Source organism: Phoenix dactylifera, chromosome 3 (genome assembly GCF_051530095.1).
Source record: "Phoenix dactylifera cultivar Ajwa chromosome 3, Ajwa_hap1_PhDact_Kaust_v1.1, whole genome shotgun sequence".
Taxonomy (NCBI): Eukaryota; Viridiplantae; Streptophyta; class Magnoliopsida; order Arecales; family Arecaceae; genus Phoenix; species Phoenix dactylifera.
In genome coordinates this window covers 41611057-41635042 of record NC_143192.1, presented here as the reverse complement: position 1 = coordinate 41635042, position 23986 = coordinate 41611057, and the positions used below count along the sequence as shown (strand labels likewise).

At 41.4% G+C, this 23986-nt stretch overlaps 1 protein-coding gene and 1 pseudogene across 2 annotated transcripts; both read right to left on the bottom strand.

The window, feature by feature from the left end:
- Positions 1-6285: 6285 nt before the first annotated feature.
- Positions 6286-9235, bottom strand: LOC103717361 (putative receptor-like protein kinase At5g59700 pseudogene; annotated as a pseudogene). The gene has a single exon (XR_015976369.2). The product of XR_015976369.2 is annotated as a putative receptor-like protein kinase At5g59700 pseudogene (transcript).
- Positions 9236-19639: 10404 nt separating this feature from the next.
- LOC103717378 (ferric reduction oxidase 2-like) lies at positions 19640-23690 on the bottom strand. The gene is made up of 8 exons (XM_088719336.2): positions 23495-23690; positions 23297-23393; positions 22920-23108; positions 22479-22713; positions 21072-21399; positions 20730-20973; positions 19944-20650; positions 19640-19779 (listed from the first exon to the last, which is right to left on the bottom strand). Exons 1-8 carry the CDS (start codon positions 23688-23690, stop codon positions 19640-19642), a joined length of 2136 nt encoding a protein of 711 aa, XP_088575462.2.
- Between the last annotated feature and the right edge of the window lie 296 nt (positions 23691-23986).

The following is a 23986-nucleotide window of genomic DNA, read 5'->3' as shown; positions in this document are numbered from 1 at the left end:
ACCGTGAGAGAGAGCAGGAAAACTGGGAGAAGAGGGTGGGTCTTGTAGCGTAGGGGCTCACACGTAGTGGTCGGAACGCGTCATGGATAGGATAATGAATGGCTCAAAACATCCTCTTTTAGCTGACACGCGTTGTTTGCTTTGGTAGCGCTCTGTGGTCCAGATCAAGCATATTTTTCGGAACACGGATTAGGTTGCTAACTAGATTATTCGAAAGGTGTTCCCTGAACCCAGCTGTCTTTTGTTTCTTCTGTTTTTTATGATCTTATTACTAGTGATGTAGCTGGCTGTGTTCATGCAAGAGCAGTGTGAGTAGCCGATGTACCAAAAAAAAGAAAAAAAAAAGCGTGCAATGCACATGACAAAGTATGGACAATATTAAAAGGGGAGACGTTTCTATATTTTGTTAAGAATACAATGGGTTTAGGCTAGTAGAAAGTCCAACAAATCAAGATATTGCTGTAAATTTTCTTCACACTATTTACGAAATTGTTACATTAAAAAAAAAAAAAGAGAGAAAGTCAATAGATTTGGAGAGTCGATTCAACCTAGTATGTACTCTTTTAGCTTAATGAAACTATCTTAGTTGGCATTCTTGATAACAATTAAAGAAGATTTGAGATTTCCGATTGTACTAAAAAAAAGATTTTTCTAAGTAGTGAGAAACATGATATGTTCTATATATGTTACTAAATACACATCCATCTACCAATTTAATTTAGATAATCTTCCAAGTCATGGTTAAAAGACTAATTTCAGAGACAACCAAGAGTAAACATCAATTTTTAAAGCTTTGTAATGTAAGATAGCAGGAGCCAATAGTTGAACAATCCCCAAATTCGTTTATAGCTACAAAAATACTTATTACCTTGTACCAACCAAAGAATGAAAAAAAAATATATGAGAAAATATGGTGCTCTACAGATAGGTTTTTCTTACAAATTTGAAAGTTAAGGAGCATGTTAAGCTATTGATGTATAAAAGCATTTATTTGAGTTTTCCAAGAATCTATGCTTGGGTTTGCAGATTGCAGACACAGGAAGATACAGACCCATAGAAAATATTCAGAGATCAAATTATTTGTATCAAAAAAATTACTTTTGTAGAAAATTAAGATACTTATAACTAGAGCTGGTCATAGACTAGGTCTCAAGTCTAAACTCTACTAATTTTTAATTGGGCTTCAGGCTAGGTCTATTTAAAATTTGACATTTTCTATACTTAAGTCTGGCTCATGATCAACTTTACTCAAAACTAAATATCATTTGTATATAAAAAAGTGTCTGTCACATCATTTAACAATCATCGGATGAAATTAGAGAAAAAATACTTCAATTTTGTATAATTTATAAAAGTGGCTTTATACATAAAAATTGGATAAATGAATGTTCCAAATTCTCCGGTCTTTAGGAGAGGGAGAGAGAGCTGCTTAGATGGGTTCTCAGAATGAGAAGCAAGAGTTGAATATAGCAGAACGAGAGTATGTACAGAATTTTTTAATATATCAATACAGCTATGGGATGTAAAAGGAGCCATCTATCAAGCAGTGTTTGTTTTTTTAAAAAAAAATCAGGTGCTATGGGCCTTTGTATGGTAGTGCAGATAAGCTTGGCTGGACTGATAGAGCCAATTGGCGCATGCCACAATCATATAAAGTTGGAAAATAAACTTTAATAAGAACTCATTGATTGAAATTAGGCTCTATGAATCTACCTATAAGCATTTTGCAGGAATGATTGGATGCTCTGTGGCCAACTAATCAGATCGGAAAGAAAGAAAAATTTTCTCAACCCGTTCCACTCAAATCCCTCAAAAGAAATTTAGAAAAAAAAAGAGAAAGAATTGCAAAAATAGGACTTAAATCTCCTTTTCTTTTATTGATGATCTACATTTTATAAACTAAGGTACATATCCCTTATTTATAATACTACCGAGGCCCTTCCTTTTTATAATAAGGATTGGGTTTCTTTTCTAATTCAAATAAAACTACATTTCTAAAAATAAATATGACTAATTGAAATAATCATGCAACAAACTAAAATTCTATAGAAGTTATATTTCGACTTCTATATCAATTTTACCTTCTGTCGCTCTACCTAATTCTTCATGAATTAGAAGATAACATCCGATCAAGTCTTTCCTGAAAGAAAGGTTTCAGTTTGACCAGCCTGTTTTGGAGTTCAAACGATAGAATTTCGATCCAATTCAACTCCCAAAGTTGTAAATCTTAAAAAGCTACGTAACTTTAAAAAAAATCATCTCAATTGGGCATTATATGATTAAGTTATGGCCTCCTAAAGTTTGGCATGTAATTTGATTTTCTAATGCAACAGATCTTACTCCTAGACCCAATTAATCTAGCCCTATCTATAGTGGCAAAAGTGGTCAACATTGAGTCTAGTTATCCTCATGGATATCTATAGTAGCCAAAGTGCTCCACATTAAGTATAATGATCCTTTTGGATATATGTAGTAGTCAAAGTAGTCCACATCGAGGCTGGTGATCCTTATGGATTAGAACGCTCCCTATTTAGAAAATTTAGCTCCTGCTAAATCAAAACTAAAGATGGGAAAACACTTGTTTCCCTACCTCACAACTTAACTGCTTTGAGCTTGGTCTTTTTTGCTAGGTGGTAGATCCTCATCTCCAGAAGTAAGAGACACCTTTGCTTCAAAAATTGCCAGTATTTGTAATTTGTCCTTCGATGTACTTCAAACATAGATAGCTCTTCTCCTGACTGCTTATACTGCTCATGCAACTAGACCATGCACTGAGGTTTTCATAGATATACAAGATCAAAGCTTTAATACCAGCTTAATCTGATCTCGAAGAAGGAAGAATTCTCTCAATCTACTCAACTTGAATCTTTCTAAAGAAATTTAGAAAAAAATAGAAGATTACAAGAGTAGCGTTTAAGTTACTTTTTCTTTCATTGATAATCCACACCTTGTAAACTAAGGTAACAACCCTTATTTATAATGCTAGTAAGGTCCTCGATCCTTTCACAATTCGGATTGGACTTCTTTTCTATTTTGAATAGGTTTAGGTTTTTCAAAAATAAATATGACTAATAAAAATAATCAAAAAAATAAAATTCTACAAAAAGTAAATCTCAACTTCTACATCGACTTTACCTTATGCCGCTCCACCTAATTCTTCACGGATTATAAGATAACGTCCCATCAAAATCTTCTCCGAAAAAAAAAATTTCGGTTGACTAGCTTATTTCGAAGCACAAGTGATAGAATTTTAGCCCGATTTAACCCCTATGGGACTATACCAAAGTTGTAGATCCCAAAAAAATATCCAATTTGAAAAGAAAAAAAAGAAAATCAACTTAATTGGGTGTCATGTGAGTAAATTATAATGTTTTGAAGTTTGGCACGCAATTTGGCTTTCTGATGTAGAAGATCTTGCTCCTAAACCTTAAGTGATCTACATTGAGTTTGGTTATCCTCTTAGATATCCATAGTGGCCAAAGTGATCCACATCGAGTCCGATGATTCTTTTAGATATTGTGGTAGCCAAAGTGATCCATGTTAAGCTTGATGGTCTTTCTTAATGTTTGTAATAGCTAAAGCGGTCCATATTGAGTCTAGTGATTCTCTCCCTACAAATTATCTTGCTCTCTCCCATCGCTCAGGCAAACTCGAGGCTGCCGATCGGAACTTTCAGCAACAAAAGAACCAAAAGAAAGTAGTGACCTGAAAGGGGTGAACGTTATCATTAGGTGGGGTTGACACCAGTGAATGTGGTGGTGCTTGGTGCAATTCCAAATGTGGGACTGTCTTGTTTCCATGATGTGCTATTGTATTCGAAGCAAACTCCCATAGCAAAGATCTCAAGAAAAGTATTTCCTCTTAGATAGCTGGAATTCCATTCTCTGTGACAAAAAGAAGGGAGGTGTTTCGGACCTATTGGAAGAAATCATGCCGGCTCTCGTAGAGGTGCTTAGTCAAACAGAATAGGCAAGCACAATAGCAGCGTTCCATAAGTTGCAGCCTAACTTCTTTGTCTGCAGAAATGTTAGGTTAACTATTTCTGAATTTTTCTTTTGGTACAATGGCGGCTCACAAGATAGGTGTAGATACAGCCAACAAAATTAGAAAACAAAAGACTACATAAGGATTCCGGCATTGAGCTGCAATCTATTCAGACAAAACCTCCAGAATGGTGAGCTGCAAAGGAAGCAACCCAGTTGGCAGCATCATTTGCTTCTCTGTAGACGTGCGTGATATAGGAGAAATCATACTTTTCTAGCAATCTGCGAATGTCGTGATCCTTCGTAATGGTTTCTCCTTGCCTTTATCACTGCTGCGAAGGCTTTTGCCTGATTTTGGTAGGTGGGGCTTTCTTTTTGTCTCAGAGCCCATCTTTCACTCTTTTTTCCTTATTCTTAGCCGGCCAGCTAACTTGTAATATAATCTTTATTCGATAAGATTTGAATGGCTAAGACTTCCTTTTCATAAAAATAATAAAAAAAGACACGGACGAATAAACAGTGGCAATGAGATTTAATTTGCAAGTAACCAGAATCACTAGTATTTGAACTGGCAGGACAGATACCAGGTTCGGTCCGGTCTTTGGGTGGCGTCGTTGATTAGTATTTATTAATGGTTGAATGGGAAGGATGGTGGAGGACGGACGGATAAATTTGTTGGTAGCGAGTGGATGCTTCAAGAGATCAAAAAGAATCCGAATTCATAAATTCCCACTAAGGTTTAAAATAGACGCCATCAAGAATATTTCGTGCTAGCTGACATGAAATAATAAGATTAAAATTGTTATTAGTTTTTCTTACTAATTTCTCTTGTTGGGTTGGAATTTGCTTAGAGGGAGTTCCATTTTTGAGTAGCCAGTCATTGTTGATTTCTCCGATCTAGATGCATGGATGACAATGGGGAATTTTTAGATTTTTTTTTTTTTTGATAGAAGAGCACATAGATAAACCTTCTCCAAAAAATCCTTAATCTCTCAAATTCTGGAATTTAATGATAGATAGCTCGATCCAACTGCTGAAAAATTATCACCTTGATAAGCTAGTACCATTAACATTTAAACTATTAATATTTAACAGAAGTTGAATATCAGAAGAGAGATAAGCTAGTAACATTAACATTTAAACTATTAATTGTTAACAGAAGTTGAATATCAGGAGAGAGATAAGCTAGTAACATTAACATTTAAACTATTAATTTTTGACAGAAGTTGAATATCAGAAGAGAGATACATATGGGAAAAATTTGATAGTGTGATCATTAGCTTAAAAAAAATAATCAACCTAAACAATTGTTAACGCCATAGATAGCAAGTCTCTATTGCATATAAGAGGAGACTTAATTGACATTGGTGATTATAATTGCAAATATTCCTGTTGCCGATGAATCCCAAATCGTTGGAGGTACATCGTTGGAGGTATGCTTGGCTTACTCTGAGGTCGGTGAGAATCGAACCGAACGGGGCATCCGGCGTGTGGAAGAACTCGTCTCTTTTGGAATGACCTGCAAGAGGTCTGCTTGCCAGAAAATTTCCGCCAGAGATTCTCCAATGTCTAAGTTAGAATCGTAAGGTAATAGTATAGGAGAAAAAAAATTTACATAGTAAAGTCTTTGAATGAACTTACCTGAAGACCTCCAGACTACCTCTTTATATAGAGTAGACTACCGATTCGTTACCTAATTTGGTGCGATGTGCCTTAATTGTCGGATAACGGTCAACTGCATATTTACAATACGGAAAATATTTCGTGTGAGCATCACACAGCGGTAATTACATTGATCGTATGTTGACAGTAGCATTGCCATAACTACCGGTCTTTGTTAGCATACGTAAAGTGACTTCTCGATTTTTACCGAATTTATTTATCACCGCTAATATCAAAGTTATGGTGGTCCGTCTAACTTGGGTCGAGATGTGCAACATTCCCCATCAATTTCATCACTATCATTAGTACAGGCATGGTTTAGACGTTGGCTGCTAATTAAAAATGACGTCTCAACTTCAATTTTGTTGGACATGGAAGTAGATAGCAGAATAATGGAGACAGCATTCAAAGATAGGAGACAAAACATTATTTTACGCCGTCCAACGTACGTGAAAGTGAGATCATAAACAGTCATTTGACACCATATGATGTTCTATCATGGCAAGTTCTACGCTGAAGTCTTCCCTTTTGTGTTGTTTCCTCATAAAACGACAACGATGAGGAGTTTCGTTTAGACCAACCATGATAGAAGAATTTTCTACTGCGGTATACAACTTCAAACATAAAATCAGAGCTCCCGTTCTCAATTTCATCGGCAATTTTATTCCTGGAAGTAGTCACACAGGAGAACCACGTACAGTACAAGGACCAATTAAACTTACCAAAAAGAAAGTGCTGAAATTAGCAGAAGAAACTTTATAGGAAACGAGAGAGATACAATATTAATCGCATTGATACTGTCATACAATCATATCATTTCACTGATGATATTGTTCTAAACTGGAACGATATAACTAATAAATTGCCACAGGAAACCAATCCCATTCATCTGCCTTCACCAGTAACCAACTGGGAGAACACGTTGATCGTCGTCGTTATGTCCGGGGCGTCTTCACTCATCCTCGTCATTCCATCACCTTCTTCATCATCGATTGATATAGTAGTGGAAGGTGACGGTCCAACTGCTGCCACGGAAATCTGCGAGTGCATATTGACACTGTCCTCAAAGGGTTCCCTCTTCAACTCTGTCTCCTGTAGCTGGAGAGCATACTCCAAGTTCCAGAGCACGTCGCCCATTGTAGGCCTGTTGACGCCATACTCGGCGAGGCACTTCTCTGCTATTTCGCCAAACTTGCGGAGGGAATTCATGTTGATCTTCCCCTCCAGCCTCGGGTCGATGATCTTCTCGAGCTGGCCTCTCCGCTGCCACTCCAGCGCCCACTCCGCCAGGTTGACCTGCTCCCTCGTCAGCCTTTGGTCGATCACCGGCCTCGCGCAGAGCACCTCAAAGAGCAGCACTCCAAAAGAATACACATCAGACTTGTCCGTGAGCTTCTGGACCTTGAAGTACTCAGGATCCAGGTACCCAAATGTTCCCTTGACCCCGGTGCTAACGTGAGTTTCCCCGTAGGAAGGCCCTGACCTTGAGAGCCCGAAGTCGGCGACCTTGGCTAGGAAGTTCTCCCCGAGCAGGATGTTGGTGGACTTGACGTCCCGGTGAATGATGTTATGCGAGTAGCCTGTGTGGAGGTAGTGGAGGCCCCTGGCCGCGCCGATGCATACGTCCAGCCTCTGCTTCCATGAAAGGCACGGAAAGTCAGAGCCATACAAGTGTTTTCTCAGTGGCCCTTTCTCCATGTATTCATAGACCAAGATCATCTCGGACCAATCGTCGCAGTACCCAATCAGCGACACGAGGTGGCGGTGGCGAATTTGCGACAGGACAATGATCTCCGTCTGGAATTCCGGGTAGCCCTGCCTCGACCCCCGCATTCCTCGCTTCACTGCAACTCTGGTGCCATCCCTCAGAGTTCCCCCATAGACCTTTCCGAATCCACCTGTACCAATAACGAGCTTCTCGTCAAAATCGTTTGTCGCCGATTTGATTTCGGCAAAGGGGATGTGGAGACCCAGATTGAAGTTGGGCGAGGCGTTTGGCGCTGTCCCGTCGGTGGACTTGCTCGAAACGCCAATGAAATTGGCAACGGCAGCCCGGTACGGCGACCAAGAGACCGGACTCTCCTTTGGCTTCGGCACGGGCTTTGCCCGACGTCTCCTGCAGAACACCAACGCGGTGATGGCTAAGATGATGAGCAAAACACCACCAACAATGGATGGAATCAGAACAGCTGGAGAAACAAGATTCTTCTTATTGTCTTGGCTAGGGACTGAGCCAGGGTTGAAGGTTCCGTTGAGGCTGCCGACGCTGTTGTTCACCTTCATGATCTCGAGCCCGTTCAGTATGGCATTAGCCGTCTGCGGGGTGGTCTTGCTAAGTGACCGGCCGATGCTAACATGGAGGACCTGCTGCGAGGTCGGAACGTCCAAGGCGAAGTCCCGAAAGAAAGCTTCAGCAAGGTTATCTGTGTAGTCGGCTGGATGGAGATTTTCCTGCGCAAATTGGTCGCCTATGTAGACGTCGAAGTAGAGGGCGGTGAACGTCTTCGATACAATATCACAGAAATGCATCCGGATAAAATAAGAGTAGCCTGGAGTGACCGGGAATCTCCAGGTTATGTTGAAGTTGAAATTGGGGTTAGTCTCCACCATAGAGCCGGGGTTCATTGATCGTGCCGTAAGGTAGATTAACTGGGGCGCGACTTCAGCGGAATCTAGGTCCGAGTACGAGATCCGCGTCGTGCTGTTCACCTGCGATAAGGCCTTGGATAAGAGGTAGTCGTCGTCGGGAACCCAGGTTCTCCAGAGGGTGTCATTCGCCGGAGTGACTTTTGGGCCTCCCACGTTGATCCTGTAGACGGTTTCCAGGGCCTGACGTTGCAATTGGTTGATATTCCCACTAGGAGCTATGGAGAGGGGATCTGAGTTGCCGAGCAGACTGGTGGGTGCCGTGAAGACCTCAATAGCATTGACGAAGGCCAAGGAAGATGTACCGGAATTAGAATTGGGGGTGAAGGTGATGGTGAGCTCGCCGGTGTCCACCCAGAGCAGGTACTCCTTGATGATGGGGGTTGAGGTGTTTGGGACGGCGAAGTCGGCGAGGAGGAGGAAACGGTCGAGGGCGGAGACGTTGAAGCGGGCGGCGGAAAGGTCGTGGTTTTGAGCGGAGAAGGGGAAGAAGTGGAGGCGGAGGACATGGGTGCCCTCGATGTCGAGCGTGAATTGATAACTGGAGGGCTCCGTGAAGGCCCTGGCAGTGGCGTAGAGAGTGGGGGAGTTGGGGGATGCGTTGGGGTTGGAGAGGGTGAGGGAGTTGGAGGTGCGGAGGAAGTTGGAGTCGGGAACAAAGCTGCGCGGAGGGCTGTCGGAGGTGAGGCTGATGGTGGAGGTCGAGCCGCAGGCGAGGAAGTAGGAATTGTTGGGGGTGAAGGCAGAGGAGGATAAGTGGAAGAATAAGGAGAGAATAGTTATTCCAAGCAGCAGCTCCATTACAATGGTATGGAGAAGCGCAGCTGATGGTCAGGCCAGCGTGGGAGCCAGGGAAATAAGAGGAGAAGGGAAGTTAGTGGGTAGGAGAGTGGGGATGGAGGCCAGTCCACCAAGAGAAAAAGAGAGGGAGTGGTGTCATGATCCGAGTCGATATTAGATATTACGTCTGTAGAATTTTATCTGCGGTGGTGATTCGATAGATTACGCTTGCCATACATGGTAGATAACTGGGGAACCAGGGGCTCCACAATTTACACTTACGTAACCGAGGATCTAGCCATCGGACGTCTAGAATGTAATATCGTAACGGTGACCATGTTTTCATATAATGGCATTTGGCATTTGTACGAATTTTGAGTGGGACTTACCGTGCGACCAGAGGCAAGGCTTCGCGCATCGCTTTCGGGAGTCACGGGTGACTGACAATTAACAAGGGCACGTGATGCAGTTGATGGGGTCCGTGATGATCATCCAATTAGAATTTTTAATATTAAATAATTGATAAAAATGTTTATATTTTTATTGTTGCGAAGACTTGAAAGCACTCACCCTTAGATCGTACTATTCCCTTTCCTGGATCCAAACTGCGGAAAGACGAATCGAGAAGAAGAAGAAGTAGAGAATAAAATCAAACAATCACAAAGACAACAATTTTACGTGGTTCACCCCAATACGGGTTACATCCACGGAGGCCACACGCACAGATTCAATATATTCAGCAAGGATTACAATGATCTCTCTTCCTGTTGGAGATTGCACACCTAGGGCTTACAAGAGAGATAGGACTCCGAAAGAAACTCACTACAGCCGCTCTCGTCTCACCTAGGGTTCACCAAAAAACCCTATTTATAGGTTTTCAACACATAAGGAAACTTCCCTACGAAAAACCCTAAGTCAAAAAACCCATCTTGCCATCGTTTCAATCAATCCCGTGATCAGGAGTCGACTCTTCACTTTCAGGGGTCGACTCCTGATAAGTTCGAGTCGACTCGGACATCCTCGGGTCGACTCCAAGTATCAGCACCGAAACTGGCACGCTCTGTCTTCCTGAGAGAGTCGACTCCTGCAGAGCTGGAGTCGACTCCTGCAGAGCTGGAGTCGACTCCTGCAGGACTGGAGTCGACTCCTGCAGGCAACCCAAAAAACTGCTTTCTGTTTCTTCACTGTGGCAGATGCGAGTCGACCCTCTCATCCCTGGGGTCGACTCAAGCTTCACATGAGTCGACTCCTAGATGCTAGGGGTCGACTCCATTCAGTTGGCACAGAATTTTTTCAAGCAAACTTGAGCCGAATTCAATTTGCGGTCGTTTCGAGTTTCGAGGCACATTTTCTCAACAATCTCCCACTTGCCGAGAAACAAGCCTGAAATAACCGTAACCCCATCAGCAACATGATCTCCAAATCATCCTCTATGTGTGTGAACCTCTGTCTTCACTTCTAGCTGTGAAGACCAACAGAAGATGCACATATGTGCAACTTCTCAAGAGTAACCACCTTTGTCAACATATCTGCTGGGTTGTCCATTGTATGTATCTTCTCTAGCCGGAAAAGATCTTCTTCGAGGAGTGACCGAATAAAGTGATATCTGATATCAATGTGTTTGGTCCTTGAGTGAAAAGCAGCATTCTTTGCCAAATGTATAGCACTCTGGCTGTCACTATACAACTTTGCATCGCCTTGCTCCATGCCAAGCTCTTTCATCAAACCTTGTAACCAAACCATCTCCTTGCTCGCTTCAGTAAGAGCAACGTATTCGGCCTCGGTCGTAGACAATGCTACAATCTTCTGCAGTTTCGAAACCCATGAAACTGCAGCACTTCCCAGCGTGAACACATACCCAGTAGTACTCTTTCTGCCATCAATGTCTCCAGCCATGTCAGAATCCACGAAACCATGTAGGTAAACATCAGGACCACCATAGCATAGTCCTAAGTCTCTGGTTCCTTTCAGATACCGCAATATCCACTTCACAGCTCTCCAATGCTCCTGGCCTGGATCGCTCATGTATCTGCTCACCACTCCCACTGCATGGGCAATATCCGGTCTCGTGCAAACCATGGCATACATAAGGCTTCCGACCGCTGATGAGTAGGGTACATACTTCATCTCATCTCGATCATCCTGCGTAGTCGGACACTCCTGCTTAGATAACTTGAAGTGTGCGCCCAGCGGAGTACTCACAGCTTTAGCCCCGTCCATATTGAACCGCTTCAGCACCTTATCAATGTACTCTGCTTGAGACAACTTCAACGTTTTAAGCTTCCTGTCCCTGCTGATACGCATCCCAAGGACTTTCTTGGCTTCACCCAAGTCCTTCATTGAAAACTCCTGGGATAATTGTTTCTTCAGTTTCACAATCTCTCCCATGTTGGCACTTGCCACCAACATATCATCTACATACAGAAGTAGAATGATATATGAGCTTTTCAATCCCTTAAAGTAGCAGCAATGATCACCATTACACCTCTGAAACTTATTCTTCAGCATAAACTGATCAAACTTTAAGTACCACTGACGAGGTGCTTGTTTCAACCCGTACAGACTTTTCTGAAGTCGGCACACCCAATCTTTCTTCCTCTTCACTACATATCCTTCTGGCTGCTTCATGTAGATTTCCTCTTCAAGGTCGCCATGTAAAAATGCAGTCTTGATGTCAAGCTGCTCAAGATGTAAGTCTTTGGCTGCCACTATACTCAACACCATCCGGATAGTAGACATCTTCACAACTGGAGAAAAGATCTCGTCAAAATCAATGCCCTCCTTCTGCTGAAAACCCTTGACAACAAGTCTCGCTTTGAACCTCTCAGAACCATCTGGTTCAAGCTTTAGTCTGTATACCCACTTGTTGTGCAAAGCTCTCTTCCCCTTCGGAAGTGGAACCAAGTCCCACGTCCTGTTGGATGATAGGGAATCCATTTCATCATCCATGGCAAGCTTCCACTTGTCACTGGCTTCAACCTGCAAAGCCTCCTTGTAGCTTTCTGGCTCACCACCATCTGTAAGCAACAGGTATTGTAGGGAGTCAGCATACCTAGACGGAGTTATTCTATTTCTTTTACACTTGCGTAAAGCAATCGGGATATCAGCTGGAGGTTCTTCTTCTTGCTGTGCTTCTCCCACTGGCTCAGCAACTTCTTCATCGTCTCGAGACATTGTTTCATCATCCAGCTCTGCATATTCCGATTTTACAGCTTTGACGCCTTGGCTCGTCTGTTGCTGCAGGTCCTTGTACAGAACCTCTTCATTGAATATAACATTTCTGCTCCTGATGACTTTCCGATCTGTCGCATCCCAGAGTCGGTATCCAAAATCATCACCACCGTACCCAATGAATGTGCACTTCTTTGACTTTGCATCCAGCTTGGTTCGATTGTCTGCAGTATCGAGCACGTAAGAGATGCAACCAAAAGTACGCAAGTGAGATAGTTTCACCTCTTTCCCAGTCCATGCTTCCTCCGGCAGTCCAAGCTCCAATGCAACTGAAGGCCCTCTGTTGATCAGATACACTGCTGTACTGACCGCTTCCGCCCAAAAAATCTTCGGCAACCCTGCATGAAGCCTCATGCATCGTGCCCGCTCATTGATGGTGCGGTTCATGCGTTCTGCAACACCATTTTGCTGTGGCGTTCCTGGAACCGTCTTTAGTCTTCGAATTCCAGCTGAGGCACAATAAGCCTCAAACTCATCACTGCAGTATTCGCCCCCATTGTCAGACTTGAGACACTTCAATCTCTGACCTGTCTCATTCTCCACTAAAGCCTTCCACCTCTTGAACTTCTCAAATACATCGGATTTGTGCTTCAAGAAGTAGACCCATAGCTTTCGGGTAGCGTCGTCGATGAACGTGACATAGTACCTTGCTCCTCCATGAGAAGCCACTTGAGTTGGTCCCCATACGTCAGTATGTACGAGTTCCAACTTAGAATTTTTCTTGGTACTACCTCCTTTTGAAAAACTGACCTTCTTCTGTTTTGACAGTACACAATCTTCACAGAATTCCAAATCCACAGATTTCAGGTCTCCCAATTTTTTTTTGGACATCATCACCTTCATCCCTTTCTGACTCATGTGGCCGAGTCTCATGTGCCATGTCCTTGCATCAACAGTCGGATTTGCAGCACTGACGGTGGAATCAGTATCAGCTGTCATGTATAGTGTTCCTGACCTTACACCTCGAGCAATCACCAAGGCTCCCTTAGTGATCTTTCAAGCATCATCATTGAAGGTGGTCACAAACCCCAAATCCGACAACTGACTTACCGAAATCAGATTTCGAGCCAGTTTGGGTATATGTCGCACATCTTTCAGAGTTAAAGTCATCCCACTTGATGTCTTTATCTGAGCATCTCCCTTTCCTACGATGTTGCAACTATTTCCATCACCAAGATACACCTTGCCATGATCACCTGCAACATAGTTTGAGATGATTGCCTTGTTCCCAGTAGCATGGAACGAGGCACCTGAGTCGACTATCCACGACTCCGGATGAATATCACAGGAAAGTATCAGGGCATCATCTTCACTTGGAGTTTCGGCTAAATTAGCACTTGCTTTAGTGTCAGAACCACCATTGTTCTTCGACACTTTGCAGTCTTTTCTCAAGTGACCCTTCTGCCCACAATTCCAGCACTTTCCAAAAGGTCTAGACTTGTTTCTAGACTTGGATCGTCCACCCCTATTTCTATCTCCCTTCTTTGAAGTCCTTCCACATTCTTCAAAGGCCAGCGCGTTCCCAGATGAACTTGCTGATGGATCCAGGGTTTTCCTTCGAGCCTCTTCACTCAGAATAAGAGCTACCACTTCATCAAACCTCGCTGTAGTCTTTCCCGAAGAATTACTAACAGCCGTGATAAAGCCTTCCCAACTTTCAGGCATCTGACCTAGAAGAGCCCACGCCTTCACCTCATCAGTGAACGTGATCTTCACAGATTCCAATTGGGCACATAGGGTATTGAATTCACTCAAATGTGAATGAACACTCCCACTGTCTCTCATCTTCAAAGTGAATAATCGTCGAATCAGGAATACCTTGTTCGCTCCTGTTGGCTCATCATACATGGAAGCCAGTGTGTCCATCAAATCTTTTGCAGTCTTTACTTTGGATATATTGGCGAGGATCTCCGATGCCAAGGACAAACGGATAGCGGCGAGCGCCTTCTTATCAAGACGCTCCCACTTCTCCGACGGCATGTCTGTCGGCTTCGCTTCTTCTCCGCCCAGTGGTAGATCCAGATCCTTTGAGAGCAAGTAATCTTCCATCTGCATCTTCCAGACACCAAAGTTCTGTCCGTTGAATTTCTCTATCCTCAATCTTCCTTCGTCAGCCATTGGAACACAGGGAACGTTGCTCTGATACCAGTTGTTGCGAAGACTTGAAAGCACTCACCCTTAGATCGTACTATTCCCTTTCCTGGATCCAAACTGCGGAAAGACGAATCGAGAAGAAGAAGAAGTAGAGAATAAAATCAAACAATCACAAAGACAACAATTTTACGTGGTTCACCCCAATACGGGTTACGTCCACGGAGGCCACATGCACAGATTCAATATATTCAGCAAGGGTTACAATGATCTCTCTTCCTGTTGGAGATTGCACACCTAGGGCTTACAAGAGAGATAGGACTCCGAAAGAAACTCACTACAGCCGCTCTCGTCTCACCTAGGGTTCACCAAAAAACTCTATTTATAGGTTTTCAACACATAAGGAAACTTCCCTACGAAAAATCCTAAGTCAAAAAACCCATCTTGCCATCGTTTCAATCAATCCCGTGATCAGGAGTCGACTCTTCACTTTCAGGGGTCGACTCCTGATAAGTTCGAGTCGACTCGGACATCCTCGGGTCGACTCCAAGTATCAGCACCGAAACTGGCACGCTCTGTCTTCCTGAGAGAGTCGACTCCTGCAGGGCTGGAGTCGACTCCTGCAGGGCTGGAGTCGACTCCTGCAGGACTGGAGTCGACTCCTGCAGGCAACCCAAAAAACTGCTCTCTGTTTCTTCACTGTGGCAGATGCGAGTCGACCCTCTCATCCCTGGGGTCGACTCAAGCTTCACATGAGTCGACTCCTAGATGCTAGGGGTCGACTCCATTCAGTTGGCACAGAATTTTTTCAAGCAAACTTGAGCCGAATTCAATTTGCGGTCGTTTCGAGTTTCGAGGCACATTTTCTCAACATTTATTTCATGCACTTTTTAAGAAATTGGAAATACACATCTGTATTTATTGCATTAAAATATTTATATAAGGTTGACTACTCTTAGGGAAGGCCATTCTTCAATCCAAGATTCACCATATTAGTACTGGATCTTATACTAATATTATTTTGTTATAGTATCGATACACGGTATAAGATGGCAAAGAGTTGGTACCAATATGGTGCAGTGCATTCAATATGATATGGTACTAATTGGCACAGTAAATTTTGTTCCAACCCCTTTTCCTAATCTTCTCCCATTCTGCCCATTCGCCACTCGAGATGTCCTTGGTGCAGATCATGGCGCCCCTCCCTCTTCTTTGGCACCGATCTCACCCTTGGGGTCATAGCAGCCGTACATGAAGGGGACATTCCTAAACCTTCCCCTCATCCTTTTACAAGGTTGCTAATAGGATTTTTTAATCTCTTCTTTTATTTTCTTTTTCCATTTTGATTGAAGGTTTGGTTGATCATGGTCTCGAGACAGCAACATCCCAAAAAAATATTGAAAAGCCCAAGCCATTGCCGAAGACCTTCGTGATCCAGATCTCCAAGGACCAGATCTACAATATCCCAAAAGAATTGAGATCTGAGCCGTTGCACACCCCTAACTACTCCCATCAATTTTATGAGCCGGACCAACTTCTGAGTAAATGGTAAGTATAATATTTTGTATAAACCTTACCTGACAGCTAGGAATGAGAACTTATAATCCGTTTAATCTATTTAACTTAATTCAACCCATCATAGATCAGGCTGAATTATCCATTTAATTAATGTCATATTTGCGGGGAGCACGGAGGAGTGACCGGGAGAAGAAGATGGTCACTTGGAGATGAGAAACCTCTTAAGTGGATGATTTTCAAGTTTAGAGGCAAGAGAGACGCCTGCAATCCGTGTGATCACTCCTGATGAGAATGCTGACCTCTATGGTAAAATACAAGTGAAAGTGACGTTTTTTTTTTTGTTATACCTAGATGCTACTGGTCAAGTTCCACATTTGGCCAATTTCCACCATGGCTGGCTACTTTTTGTTGGAACTTGCTGAAGGTCATGATGTGTCGGTGGGGTTGGAAAAGGATGGATTGGGTTCCGTTGGTGTCGACGGATTTTTCTCTTACTATAAATTTCATTGTTGTCGGTATTGATATGCAGAATGAGACTCTCTTTATTCTCATCCGATCAACCAGTTTGTCAGCTAAGACCCAACATGAGACTCTAGATCTATGCCCAAAAAAAAGGACCCAACCCAAAATTTAACATGAGCTCCTCAATACAAATCTAACCGGATCTCAATTTTTGAGCTTCGGTTCAAAACCAGATTGGTTTGGGTTGGGTTGGTTTGGAATGGTTGGATTGGTTTGGTCTAATCATCTATAAAAAATCCCATGCCATATAATAATATTTTAAAGTAAAACATATTAAACTAGGGATGGCAATACGTGAATAAGATGTTGGACCCTAATTTTAGATATGTAAATTATCTTTGGAAATAGACATATTTAATATATGCAAATGATTATTTATATGAGTTTGGCTTTGGGTTTATGTTGGGTTGGGCTGTCCAAATCTCAGCCGAGCCAACCCGAATTCGAATCGAATCAGGATTTCAACCCAAACTCACCTTGGGCTGTCCCAAAAGTTCTTGAGGGTTACAAGACTGGCCCAAGGAATCTCAGATTGGGGCAGCTATGTTAATTTAAGCACAGGTCTCAAATTTGGGAGCCAACGAGGCACAGGGAGAGATGAGGGTTAGATGTATGGGGAGCTTGAGAAGGTGGGGCAGAATAACAGCAATTGGGCAAAGGGCTATAGCAGTTCGTAAGAAGGGGTTCCCATGAGATAGAAGAAAGGGCAAATAAGGATTAGGATTTAGGAATAGTATTTTAAAACACAAAAAACTCGGCACACTCAGATTGCAAACAATCGAAGCAAATAGGTGTTATGAGCTCATGAGTTAGAAAAATAATAAAATAATATATGGATATAAATAACACAGAAATTAAGATATAAGATAATAAAATATAAATTAAATAATGTATAAATTTAAAATATTGATATAAATTTATGTATATTGACATAAATTGAAAGTATACAGGCAATTTTTCAGACCTGGTTGAGTTGGATTACTGATCCACCGAAAAACTTGGCTTAGCTGTAGCCGTTCACTAGGAGTAGAGCGACCCAATAATTGACCCAATCAAGAATCCTATCAATCTGGTTTAGGTCTGGCAGGTTTTGAGTTGGATTGGCCATTTTTGGTCACTAATAGTATCTAAATGAGGTACGAATTGTTTTTTCATTTATGGGCTTTCAAGAATTACTCAATTAACTTCCCTATGCATCCAATCTCATTATATTTATTAATTCATTGAAGCGTATCTTTGGATATTAGGAACATGTTTCCAGTTAGTTTATTTTATTTTCTTTAACACATAAATATTTAACATGTTCCATACGCCTACCAATTTTGACCCATCTTATCATCAAATTTGGGGTTTTGAATTTATGAAATAGGTAAAGGATAGGAGCCTTTTAACCCACCTTCACATCGAGAGTAGCTGATAGAAAGTTAAGGCAAATTAGAGTAAGAAAATAAAAATAATAAATAAATAATAAAACTTTTAGGGATTTTAGAGTAAACCTAAAATTAATTGAAAGCGTCGTGCTTTCCTATGTCTTCAACATTACCCGTCCAATCTTTACAAAGCCTCCAACGAAGTTGCCTCGAGTAGCCTCATTCTCCTCTTCTTTAATTCACACTACAAATTTCTCACCCGGCGTTGCATCAAGCAAGAAAATTGAGAACTTAAGAATTGAAGCAATAAATTAATATCATGTGAGAACCTGAATTGGTGTGTGTTTAATCCCATATCACTTATTTACTAGGAAGATCTTGAATACTTATATAGAGTTAAAGAATCTAAATAAAATTTTCTAGCTAGTCATTTGATAGGAGGTTATGGATTGTTGCAATTGGCATTGGAATTAATTAGGCCTATGACTGATAGGGACATTATAATATAGATCCTTTTGAGATGGGTCAATAATTAAGCTTATGATTAGAATTTAATTGGATTTGTATGCTTAATCTAATGAGGATATCATGATTTAAATGGAAGAGTAAATAAAGACTTGTACATGTATGTATTTAGTCTTGCATTAATTGTTTACTAGAGAGATTGAGCCAAGAAAATTTATAATATCAAGAATTGTTGGAACAAACTTGGCTACAACTAAGAAGTGAACAAAAGCAAACACCTAAATTGATTGGAACAAATTCACAAACTATCCTCAATAGCAGTTTTTTTTACCTATTAGAAGAACTAGTTTTTTTGTTGACATCAGAATGTTTGTAATCTACCGTACGATTTATTATGTTTTTCTTTCTTATATTGCTTTTCACCTTTGCTAATTTTGGTGCTACCTCAACGACCCATCTCTTCCATATTAATTACTATCCACAACCAAACAACCTTATATTTTCATTTTTATAATTTTTCTAATCAGTGAGAAGAATTAAAGTTATTCATTGTTAGGAACCTTCCTTCTAGAATATTCATCACAACTTTATGGACGATTTAAGAATTTCTTCAAAACAATTACATTTGGAGGTAAGCTTATTTGCATATGAAAAGTGAAGGTAGAAGAACAAAAGCATCACATCCAAATACCAAAGCTTGCATTGCTGAAGCTTGCTGCAAACGGCATTGCTAAATTTTTATTTTTTTTCCAAAAAGGCATTTCTAAATTCATATTTTATTTTATGTTGAAATATTTTTTTTTTATATCATTAACAAGTTTACAAGAATGATATCTCCAATAATTTAGGTTGTTTTTCTTTTTCCTTTTGTTTGAGCATGTTTTTAGTTAGCACTACCTATCTAGTGTTGCACTTCTTGAGATGGAGACTTTCGGCTTGACCTTTTACTATATATACTAGAGCAATAATACTACACTACCATAAATATGGAGAAGGGTTGAGCTGATCTCTTGGATGATCAAGAAGTTATACGTTGGCAGCTTTTTAGAAATATCGATTATTCTTGTATAATAAAATGCTGTAATTAGTGATTGTATAAGCATTTTGTTCAATTAAAAAACTTATAAAAGTGACCGAGAAAACTCAAGCATAGGCCAAATGGCTGATGTTAGGCCGTGGCTAAAAAACGACGTACGTACAATCAAATTTTAATAATTTTAAGGACTTTTTACGTGCATGACGCATCGTAAGTCACGGCGCAGGCATGTTTCTTGCACGTTATTTTTGTTACATGCTTTTATGATAAACGGCAGCTTGCAAGCTGCCCATTCCCATTAGCTTTATAATTCACAGACCATAAAACCTCTGATATCACCAGCTAAAGCTAATGGATTCGAAATGCAGGTTATCTGCCAGACCTGACGAGCATATGGCCGCGACTTCATGACGCATCTTACTGGGGCCGCTGACCATGACCCCAACATTCCGGCCATCAGACTCCAACAGCATCTCTGCAAGATCCATGTCGTCAGTTTCCAACACAAACAATGAGCATGCTCCCTGAGACCACTATTTTTTCGTAGATTTGCTCGCATGGGTATCGCATGGTTAATCTCTTTTAAAATTAATAACGATGGAAAACGGAAGAAAAAAAAGGAGAAAGAAGGTTACTTACTCTTCAATTCAGGCCTTGCACCATAGTGCACATTGGTAGCTTTAATAAGAGACTCTAGCGGGACGCTCTCGAGCTCTCTTTCAGCATTATAAAACCATGAGCTGGGTGTCGTTGTCGGGGTCGGTGCGTCTATGTTCTGGACTTGCTTCGCTTCCATGGTGCTTCCTCTCTTGTTCCATAAAACTGCTGCACTTGCTGCCGCCGCTATACTGAAACAAATGAATAACAAGTTCAAAACGGACCTTGCAGAGGTGGAGTAGATCGCATTGGTGTTGTGGTCGATTGGGTAGATGTAGTAACGTGTGAGGATGCCAATGAGCACAAGAAAGACAACGAAAGAAGATGACACTATTGCTCCCAACCAAAACCAGCTATTGGGACCGAGGACAGGAGCGATCGGCACGTCCGAAGGGATGGGCTTGAACCATACTGTTCGAATGATCTTTCCGGCGTTGTCGGCCGGAGCTTTTTCTCTCGTGATGAAAGCTTCTACCCGTAGCTTCAGGCGGGAGAGGTCGGAGACGTTGCCTGATGCTGGGAGGAGGAGATCAATTATGGTGAGGTCGGCTGAGGTCTTGAAGGCACAAACGAGGAGAACACTTGGATTTGGGCTGTCGAGAGTCGTGCTCCGGTGGATGAGCTCTCGGATTATCGAGATGAAGGGGGTTATTCCACTACCACCGCTCACCATTATTAGGGAATCATACCTTCAAGGATTAGAAATTTTCATGTTAGTGATATCTATTAGCACCATGCTGCTGATCTTTCACAAGTTAGCTTGCGTACCTCAGGAAGTTCATTGAAGTAGGACCGTAAGGCCCTTCAATCGAAATATCCAAGCGATCATGGGGACCGGGCGAAGAGAGTTTCTGGTACAACTTCTGCGTCCAGCTTCCTTCTTTCTTGATGATGATGCTGAGCTTGTCTGGTTCCAAGTTACTGTTGGAACTTACGGTGAAGGGGTGCCACTGAAGCGATGAAATGCTCGGGACGTTGATGAACACTGAGCTCATTGGGTTGTAACTAAATCCTACAAAAAGGAAAAATTTGCGACAATCAACACAGGAAGCGAGGCAAGATACTTATGTTCCAGAGGAAAAAATCGATGCAAGTGGAGAAGCTTGTCACCAGGGCTCTTGGAGAAGTTCAGCTCAACTGTTTCGGATGGCAAAAGGCGTGCAGAAATCAGCCTGACCGTGGTTCGTGATTGCAGGAAGCGCAAAAACCTATCCACCATGAACAAATAGATGCCGGGGAGAATCGAGAAGAAATAGGCGATCCCCACATGCAATAGGTAGAAGAATAGGAAAAGGATGTAGAGCTGATGGGTGTAGAAGAAGAGCTCAAACATCGTACGCCTTATGCGAGGGAACGTGGTTGCCCACATCACTAATCCAGCTACCAAAGCTATTTCTCCAGCTATATTCGACACCCCGGTATTGTTCCATTTCAGCATCTGCGACCAATAAACCTCAGTACTTCCTGTCTTCTGTTTTTCCAGAATGCAGTACTTCTATTTCCGTAATAAACCACTTAATTACTAGGTTGAATAGTTAAATTTAATTTTACTATTTCCATTTCTATAACACCAGTTCCTATTTTGAATAGTTTAAGTTAATTTTATTATGTTACATTTTTGATATGGTAGGAGAATTCTAAAAGTCATATAAAATAAAATAAAATAAATGTATGGAGTCATTTTCTAAAGGGGGCGAGAAAGTCAACGCGTCATCCCCGGATTGATTCTTTGGCCCTGGGCAAAAAGATGCTATAATTATATATATTTTATGAAGGAAATAATGTAGAAAAATTGTTAAGTCAATATATAAAGAACAAATATATAAATTCTATGGATTGGGGTCATATCTTGGGTGAAGTTCATGAATATCTATGGTCATTCCTTTTAGGTTTCTACATGGTCAGTCTTAAAGTCTTGTGGATTATAGTGATGAACTTATGTAAAGATATTTGAAGGGTTATAGTACATTTATATAAACCCTTGTACTCAATTATTTCAAGTGTGAGCAAGAAGTGAATGAAAATTTAATGAAGTGTTCTCTTTTATTATCTCATATTTTTCCCCTCAAATACAAGACTAGAGTGACTAATTAGTACTCCATTTCGCTTCTGCTACCATGTACCAATATATTGTACAATTTCGTGACATATATAGTGTCTTTCATAAACCGCCGACGAAAAAAAGATAAAATAATATTCGAGGACTGTTAAACCTCCTTGACAAGCTTTTTCTTCCCTATGTACGAAACAAACTTAGATTACAGCCTAAGGTCCTAAGCTCATAAAATCATATATCCAAATTGTAAAGATTAACAGGACCGACATGCCTAAATACTAGTTAATTAGATAGATATGAAGAGATGGGCTATGCTAGCACAAATATCCTGCATACATTTGTTCCAAAAATTAATTCTTTCACAAAATAGAAACGTAGTAGGCCGATGTTTAATTATGCATCATGTGGAGAGAAAAACATTTAGCATCGTTTGCATCAGTTCTTCTTTGTTACAAGAGTACCTCATCAATCTTGTTGGTGGTAGCCCAATGGACAGCATAACATATTCCATGTGAAGTGAAGAGTATCATGACAACGTGCCCAAGCCAAACATGATACTTGATGCTGGACTCAGAGGTAAGGCCGATGAGTGGCAAGAGCGAAGACAAGCGTGTTACTGGGAAGAAGAGGAAAGCACAGCAGAGATTCCCAACAAGCCCCAGCCGCACGGCTGCACTGTCCAACTTGGATTGCCACCTACATTTACCACATCCTAGTAGGGTTAGAATATAGTGGGAATTAGTTAATTAAAACAAATGAATGCTTACTACTAGCATTGAGTGGTGGTAATTAATTAAAACAAATTGATGCGTACTAGTATTAAGTGGTAATTAGAATAGAGTGGTAATTAATTAATTAAAACAAATGGATGCTTACTAGTATTGAGTGGTAACTAGACTCACAATTTCTCGCCTTTATTAGCAGCACCGTGGAGGCTGGAGAAACCAACGCTAAGGTACATGGAATAGGACCAAATGAGGAGTGCCAGAAACATAAAGCAAAAAGATAACTCTATACCCGAAACCATTCCGAGAGGCCACCTCACAATCACAGGTCTCTTCCATACTGCTAGTCGGCGGCTGAAAGTACCTCTGCAATCACAAAGGTTGCAAGAGAAATATCTAATCAATTAATCATCGAAGCAAAACAAAATGCCCCTGCAAAATTTCTCTGTTTTACGACTCAATGCAAAGTCCATATATAGGAAGTCAGCAATGGATAAATGAACACACTTCAGTTTCTACCAAAGTGTACCACCAATATTTTTATCGAATCTTACCTTTGAATTCTGCTGCTTCCCTTTACTAGGTGGAGATAGATGCAGGCAAGAACAGAAATGAAGAGGATGGGGAATGTGAAGATTAACATGTTGGTCCCTGAAGTTGAACAAACACATGATATTAATAAAGACTTCGAGGGGACAAGAAAAAAAAGGTGGCCAGCTCCAGAACGAAAGCACGTGATACACGGCAATAACCTTGTCTTCCGAAATAAGTCGAGTTGGTATTTGCCCGGAGCTTTGGCAGCCAGTTGTATTTGTAAGTGCTTGTGGGCACCATAATCCAAATCATCAACCACCCCACAAACACCAAACCCATCACCAGCTTCATCGCTTTTAGGACCACCCCAGTCTCATCATGGCGAGAACGAGAGCCTCCTACTACCTTGTCCATATCTTCTTCTAAAATCTCCACTTCGTTTGAGGCCTCTCCCCGACACGTACGAATGCCTCTTTTATAGAAGCGAAGGAGATGAAGCGGGAAAGAATCATGGGAAAAAGGAAGGCAGGCATGATTCACGTCCTGATCCATCCACCTGCGTCGCTTTACACACCGTTGAGAGGTCAACACTTGCAGTGCCATCTCTAATGATTGGCACAGCTGATTGCATTCAGCCCATTACTTTCAATTGATTGAATTAAAAATACTGTAAACAGGATTGGCACAGCTGATTATATTTTAGGATATAC

Bases quoted from the DNA above. Each gene is read 5' to 3' on its own strand.
- LOC103717378 (XM_088719336.2), bottom strand. From the start codon at position 23,690: ATGGACAAGGTAGTAGGAGGCTCTCGTTCTCGCCATGATGAGACTGGG. The intron at 20,974-21,071 runs GTGACAAGCTTC...TCCTTTTTGTAG, and splicing joins GAACTTCTCCAAGAGCCCTG to GATTTAGTTACAACCCAATG. The intron at 19,780-19,943 runs GTAAGTAACCTT...TGGATCTTGCAG, and splicing joins TGCAAGGCCTGAATTGAAGA to AGATGCTGTTGGAGTCTGAT.